General features: G+C 38.3%; 1 protein-coding gene across 1 annotated transcript; it reads right to left on the minus strand.

The window, feature by feature from the left end:
- Positions 1 to 42: 42 nt before the first annotated feature.
- LOC135598616 (pentatricopeptide repeat-containing protein At1g74850, chloroplastic-like) lies at positions 43 to 5,044 on the minus strand. Its single transcript, XM_065092700.1, has 5 exons — positions 3,415 to 5,044; positions 2,909 to 3,321; positions 1,504 to 1,818; positions 1,273 to 1,380; positions 43 to 920 (listed from the first exon to the last, which is right to left on the minus strand). The coding sequence occupies exons 1-5, from the start codon at positions 4,870 to 4,872 to the stop codon at positions 581 to 583; spliced, it is 2,634 nt and encodes an 877-aa protein (XP_064948772.1). The 5' UTR covers positions 4,873 to 5,044; the 3' UTR covers positions 43 to 580.
- Positions 5,045 to 7,818: the final 2,774 nt, after the last annotated feature.

Here is a 7,818-nt window from a genome sequence, read left to right on the forward strand (position 1 = left end):
CATCTTTCTACTTTCCATATGGGAGTAAATTGGAGAGTGGAATTAGCTCCATCCAGAAACAGTGCCCATCAATATCAAAACCTTATTCCAGAGTATGAACAACAACTAAAGCAAACAGTTAAAAGAACTTTGATACATACAGAAATGATCTATCATAACCAGACGAGTAGACAGCCTGCTAGATTTTTTTCCGACTAACAGGATACCACCGCAAAATAAGGGCTTATATGTGTCTCTTTCAAGAGTATATTGGATACTTCCCAGGTTACATAGACCCATCTTAAGCAATTAAATTCAGACATCTGCAGGATACATCCATGGAACATTTGGATGCAATCAAGAGCTCCTAAACTCAGGCCTTGCACTTCCATAGCCTTCCATCTCATGCTACCGGTATACTGATACACCATGTGGGATGGTAACCATCCTGTAGTAAAGCCCCATTAATTCAAAGCTAAAACTTCGATAACTCGCAAACCTCCAATTCAGTCAATGTTCTTTCTGCACCAGCCACACTCAAAATTGTCCCAATGTCAACAGGGTTAGCTGCACACGCAGGATTGCCAAGTCACCTGTGCATTCATATCGGTAGAAGTTCTGCTTCCTTTTCACTGCTTAATGACTCATCATCAGTACCGCTTTCACTGTCACTGTTGAACTCGGCAGTGTGTATTCGGGTACCAGGTTGTGGGAAGCCTGCATTCATTATAGGAACCAAATCCGTAGCTTCAGAGGCATCTGTAGATGAATCTGAGACACTTAATTGGAGCTTTTTCAGCTGAGATCTCTGGCAGACAACACGGCCCTTGTTCCATCCAGGAAAATGGAATGATGAAGATACATTATCTCTTAGGAATGAGTATACTGCCTTCGGAACAGGTAACCCCCTTGTTACTGAACTTTTCTCCATCTCCCCACGCCTGATTAACAAATAAAAATTGTCAAAATGAGCATTAAACATCACGTCATAAACAATAAGAAACCTTAATAACTAATCCACTATATAATGCAATTGGAATAATCAGAGCCACTCTGAAAAATATTGTGTTCAATGAAAAATCATAAGTAGAAGCTATCAGCTAGTCAAGATTGCATGGTCATGATCAAAATTCTTAAACATATATCTTGCAAGGATATAATAGGCAACGTAAGCTGCAATCATTTGATCAACTAGGTAGGAGTGAGATAAAGTCCACAAGCGTTAACGAATTGTCATGAGATATCATAAGAAACTTTAAAAGAAACAGCTTAAGGAGGATGCAACAAGCTCACACTACAACAACTGTCGCCAAGTTAGGAAGATCATCCCCTCGCTTGAATCTAGCATGCATGTCGCCAAGCCACACTGATACAGCAGTAAGAGCACCACCAAAAGACATCCTGATGAGTGAATAAAATCTTAAGTTTTGAACGTTTCCGAACTTGTATGAAAGTTCCTGTATCCAGCATTGCTGTAATGCAAGAGATACACAACAAGAATAAGATAAAAAAAGTACATGGTACCTATGGACATCAAGAGACCAAACTAGATTGCTTTGACGGTACAGCTCAGGAAAGAGCCCACGCTTGGTTGCTTCGTTGAGTACGCGTGCACCCCTTTCTTTTTGGCCCAGCCACCAAAGTGCTTCTAGGAGTGCATTGTACAATCGCAAACCGTAACCACAACCTTCAGAGTTATATTTGTCAAAGACATACTCCACCATTTGCCAATTGGATTCATCATCATATTCCCCCTTGATCATTGAAGCAATTACTTGATGAGTATTAGAAACCCTATTCGTTTTCATTTCTTCCAGCAACTGGTAAGCCTCATCCCACCTATAATATGGGTGAAAAATAGAATATGACAAATTGGTGATAATGATCAAAATCGGGCAAGAAAAAGCACTACAAGAGATAATATGGAAAGAAGCAATCATATTCTACAACTCCTGAAACTGAAGAATGGAAATAAAATTAAAGAAAGAACTTGTAAATACTGAAGAGAAGCCAAATACAATAGTCTTGTTTTAGTCATGTTTGCATATAAAGAAGAAAAATATACAAAGCAAACTAAAGCACAGAAGCAATATACATTAATAAATTAATATTCTATAAACGATCATCATAGTAAGCTAAGCAAGATTCACATGTAATGTCCTTTCATGGAAAAGGGAACAAAAATGGACACTATCTCTAATTTACATCAAACTTTCAAATAATATCATCAGCAGAAATTGAGCTAATTAATTCCATACACAGAGATAGTTAATGAGAATGACAACTACGAGACTGAAGAATGGTGTGCAGTTTATAAAATTCAATGACATAAGTAGGAATTGGTTGAGTAATACGGTTGAAATGAAAGACAGAAATTATCATAGTAGATATTGCATATCAGATTTGATAATTGCACCATTTGATAGGCTATGCTATGGTACAAGTTAAATATACTTAATTATAGTTTTCCCATTGGGCCAAGTCGAGACCTAGTATTAAGTCCTTGTAGAGGCACAACATGATGTGAAACCACAGATGTACTGGGTTTACATGCCCTGCTAGGGTAATTCTAAGTTATGAACCTCGAAGATATCAAGATTAAGTGGGACATTATGACACCCTAAATTTGAACTTGTATCAAACATGGAAGGAGAATTAAGTTGGTCTAGAGAGTTAGATAAAACTACTACTATAAATATGGGTTCAAACATTTTGAGTGGTTCAGATTTGAATTAATTTTTAGAGCGAAAAAGCTATAATATCATGGTTATGCAGTCTAAAGCTCACTAGCTATCATATCATAGTTATGTGGTTGTTTAAGTCTATGAGCTCTCATAAATACATGGACCATATATGAAAAAATATGCTAGAGAACTAGCATCCTAAAACAACAAAAAAAAGGTAGCCAAAGACATATTTCAGTTATTACCTGTCATTCTTAGCATATATGCCAAGCAACATGCAGTAGGCCACGACACTAGGCATGACCCCAAGCGACTGAATTTCTTGGAACTGCTCCTTGCTCTCATCAACAAGCCCAGCGATGCAGTAGACGTTCAGAATTCCCTCCAGGGTCCACTCATTTGGTTTGCATTTTGATTTCTGCATTTCCACATAAGCCTTCAAAGCATCCTCAAACTGTCCTCCTTGACAGTATGCATCAATGAGGGCATTGAAAGTATCATCAACTCTCTGAACCCCAGCTCCATCCATCCGTGCCAAGATCGCCTGTGCTTCCTTGAAGAGACCCCCTCTAGCAAAAGTATATAACAGGGAATTATAAGTCTCCACTGTCGCTATGCTCCCAATTTCATGCATAGTGTTAAATGCGACAAAAGCTTCCTGCAAAATAAATGAGTAACCAAATTTATAGAGCTGGTGTGATGACCACTGGACTAGAAGAATTAACTCGAGCACACGAGTGTGGCAGCTGACCTCATATAAAGCTGCCTGTCCATATGCTTCTACAACTCCGGTATAGGCCTTTGAGCTTGGGACAATTCCCTTCTGGTTCATGTGGGAGAGCACCGCCTTGGCTTCTTGATGAAGACCCCCCTTTCCGCAGGCGAACATGAGTCCTTCATAGGTTTCCATATTGGGCTCTACGTTCTCCTCCACCATGTCATGGAACAGCGTGATCACCTCCTTGAAGTAACCCCCCTCCCCAAACACACTAATGAGGATGTTATATGTGGAGGCATCCGGTGCGGTATTCCCGACCTTCATCTCCAAGAAGAGGTCGCGGACGTCCTCGTACTGCCCACTCCTCCCGTAGAGATTGAGAAGGATGCTGTAGGTCGCGGCGGTGGGGGTACACGCTGCCGCCTGCATCTGGCGGAGGACCCCCATCGCCTCCTTCGTTGCACCTGCCTTCGCGTACGCCTCCATGAGCACGTTGTAAGCAACGGCGTCGGGAAGGTGGCCGCTCGCTTCCATTTCCAACAGAAGCTCCGAAACACGATCGAGTTGGCCAAGCTTGGCGAATGTGTCGACGAGGTAAGTGTGAGTTGCGTTGTCGGGTAAGACGCCGGCCTCAAGCATGGTCCGAAGCACCATCTCCGCCTCATCGGCAAGCCCCCGCGCCCCCGCGGCGGCAAGGAGAGTGTTGTAGGTGACGAGGTCCGGACGAATTCCGTCGTGGCGCATCTCCGCGAACAGGCCGAGCAGAGAATCCCATGGGAGCCCGCCACGAGCGCACGCGTTGATGACTGTGTTGTAGGTGAGGGACGTCGGAGCCACGCGGTCGTCCTTCATCCGGGCGAGGAGCGCCAGCGCGGTCTCGTGGTCGCCGTTGCGGCCGTAGGCGTTGATGAGCGCCGTGTAAGATAGTGCGGTGCGGGGGACCGAATGAGCCGGCATGTCGTCGAACACGTCGAGGCACTTGTCAAGGAGGGCCTCGCGGCCGAGCACGCCGATGAGGATGGCGTGGATGTGCTCGTTGGGGCGGCACCACGACTGGCGCTGCATGTACTTGAAGAGGCGGAGGGAACGTTGCCAGTCGCCGCGGCGAGCGAACTCCTTGAAGACGAGGGCGAAGTCCGCGAGGGAGAGGCGGTGGCGGAAGGCCTCGAGACAGCGAGCAATGCTGCCGCGGGGCGGGAGGCTGCTGAGCTTGTTGATGAGGGTCTCCACGTCGTAGCTGTACTTGCCCTTTTCCACGGCCACCGACGGGTTTCCGAGCACCAGCTCCTTTGGCTTGCTCCGCCCGGCCGCGGTTATGCCCGCCCTCGGACGTAGGCGCTCGATTGGGGCACAATTAAGCCGCGGCGGCGGAGGCTGCGCCAGCCGCTGTGCGCCCAGGAAGGGCTTGCGAAGGATCTGGGAAGAGAAGAATGTGGAAGTGGGAGTGGTGGGGGTTCGGGGAGTGGGGAAGGGGTGAGAAAGGAGGGTCATTCCTGCGACCAATTTGGGGCGGAATGCAACCACGGAAGGTGGAGGAGACCGACGGGATGTGGGAGAGTTTGGGATTTGGCGAGTAGGGGTTTTAGATGGGGAAGAGAGAACAGAGAGGCGAAAGGTTTCGCCTGCCACCGCCGTGGAGTTGTTGAGGCATGGAGAGGATTTTTACGGCCCGTCGCAGTGTGGATAGCGGTGGTTGAACGCGAAAACATGCGAAACGGTCAGGACCCGAATCCGATTATTGTCGAATTCAAACCATAATTGGATCCACAAACGATCGCCAAAACATCGCTTGATCGCACAGCCGGAAGTGGATCCGACCCGCAAACTTCCTATGTTGCTTCCAAAACCACAGCGGGTACCATAGTGGATCCGACCCGCTAATCCTAAATGGCACTTTTGGCAATTGGATTATACTACTACCACAACAATAAATCCATACAGTTCAACGATTTGGGATAAGCTACATTAATTTTTTATCATCATTGAGATTTTTATAATAATTTTTTTAATTAATTTAAATATATTTACAATTTTATTTTATTATTTTTATTAAAATATTTTTAGTTTTTAATTATATTAAAAAAAATTTAAATTTTTATTTTATATCTTCCTCTCTCTCTCTCTCCTAAATAATCATTGAACATACATTTATACAATATTAAATGACTATCTCTAATTTTATACCTTATTGAAATTACACCCAATTCTTGATGAATAAAATATTTTTTTCTTATATTTCCTAGTAGTTTCACACGTTCAACTTAATATTTTCTTCTCACCAACATAATTTTTTTTATATATATTCTTTCTTAATTACTTAATATATATATATATAATATTATTAGTATAATAATTATCATATAAATTTTTTTAATCTCAAATATATCTGATGATCGCATAAGTATTCTATCGTCCCTCCTCAGTTTAATCAACTTATTTTAAATTTATAAATAATATATTCATTAAAAATTTTATTTTGTTAAATATTCATTAATGGAGTTAATTTTGTCGACTCAATGTATGGGTGTAACACAAATGTGCTAATCTCGTGTTGGTATTATATTGATTCCAAAACTAATACACCTTAAGCTTCATTTGAAATTACGACGATATATCAAATTTAGATTTTAATTCATGGAAATAATTGTATTAAACGTCGAAATATCTCGAAGAACAACCATATGGACAACTAAGATCGATCATTATAATGTCATGAATTATTATTATTCATCTTCAAATCATCTTTTTTATTTCCCGAACAAATAAAATAGTATTATTACAAAATATATATATATTCCTGACAACGAACCATCACATTTATAGCACATAACATAATTAGTTATTGAGATTGTAGCCTTATAATATTCTCTATAAACATGATTAATTTTAAAGTCTTAATTTTTTAATCAATGTTATATTTTTTTTCTATAAAATGTTGATAGAATGCAATCTGAACAAGTTTTGAACATGGGAGCTATTGCCTTCGTACCATCTTAAATTTTTTATCAGCATATTCTCAATAGAGGATATCAAAATAATATAACATTTACAAAATTAATTAGATTAATAATATATCAAGAAAATTAAATGTAATTACTGAGAATATGAATACTATTAAAAATAAATTTTGACTGTTCGAACTGAAATTTAATATTAAGACTATTCAACTAACAAAGTTTCTTTGGATTTTAAGTTAATTTTAAATTCGATGATGTTGACTAAATTTTGAATTTTTAAGAGTCTAATAAGATAATACATTTAAGAGGTGTTTTTATAATATGGTTTTGGACTATCACACTAATTAAGATATAGTTTAATATAAAAAATGATAATATGGTGTTGGGTGTAATCATGTCACTAATTAAGGTATTGTGATGTGGTGTTTAGGGTTGATGATACTCTTTAGTTTATTAATTTTATATTAAATTTAAAATTTTGATGATAAAATCAATTGATGAATTAATATTATATTAAATGGTGTAGGAAATATTTCAACCATTGAGTAAGACTATTGAGGGGCAAATATGAAATTAAAGAGTTAGATGTTATGTTATATTATTATTGTATTAAAAATTAAATTTCATGCTAAAGGCTGTCAAAGGATTAAATACCACATTAAATACCACATGAAAGTTTGAATAAAATGCTAAAGTGACAAAGTACCAAAATAAGTGGTTGATATTTTGAAACCTTATTTAAAGATAATTTGGGTTGAAATTAGGCTTCAGTTGGGTTATATTTGTACTAAATTAGGGTGACATTGAAATAGATTGAATTAGCTTTTATTAGGATAAATAGTAATAGCACTATTATTATCCAAAATAGTAGATAATCCAATTGGCATAATTTTAAAATATTTTTCATGATATTATTATCCATCAGTACTCTAGGATTTATGTAGATTTTCATGATTTATTTTATGTTTTTAACTTTTGGTAATCTATAAGTACCTCATTTATACATGACAAAAAGATAATAATTAAATCCAGTCTTACTTAAATTATACAGTTTCTTCTCTCCTCATAGTGTTATACCGACCTTAACATCATCAACTAAGCCACATTAGCATTCACATATTAAAAAATTACTTTAAAATATTATTCTTACTTTGTGAAATATTTCTTCTAGCTTAATCAGTTATAAAAGGTTAGTCAAACTATAAAGACAAGACATTATTTATCTTTCCTCCTATTTAATCTCAAGATTTAATTTGACTATTGTAAGGATTAAATATATATATATATATATATATATATATATATATATATATATATATATATATATATATATATTTATCTCTCCTCAATGTAACTGATCCTCTCTCCAAACCCTAACTATAAGCAGCTAAAAGAAAATCACACATAATATTTCTCAAAAAAAAAAAATCAGATCCTCTCTCATTTAAAGACATTTTAGGTTTCATTTAAACCCCTCTTC

Source organism: Musa acuminata, chromosome BXJ2-1 (genome assembly GCF_036884655.1).
Source record: "Musa acuminata AAA Group cultivar baxijiao chromosome BXJ2-1, Cavendish_Baxijiao_AAA, whole genome shotgun sequence".
Lineage (NCBI taxonomy): Eukaryota > Viridiplantae > Streptophyta > Magnoliopsida > Zingiberales > Musaceae > Musa > Musa acuminata.

Excerpts from the sequence above, each read along its gene's own strand:
- LOC135598616 (XM_065092700.1), bottom strand. The coding sequence starts at position 4,872 with ATGACCCTCCTTTCTCACCCCTTCCCCACTCCCCGAACCCCCACCACT. Across the intron at positions 3,322-3,414 it reads GACAGGCAGCTTTATATGAG|GAAGCTTTTGTCGCATTTAA; the intron begins GTCAGCTGCCAC and ends TTTATTTTGCAG. Across the intron at positions 1,819-2,908 it reads ATATATGCTAAGAATGACAG|GTGGGATGAGGCTTACCAGT; the intron begins GTAATAACTGAA and ends CCCATATTATAG.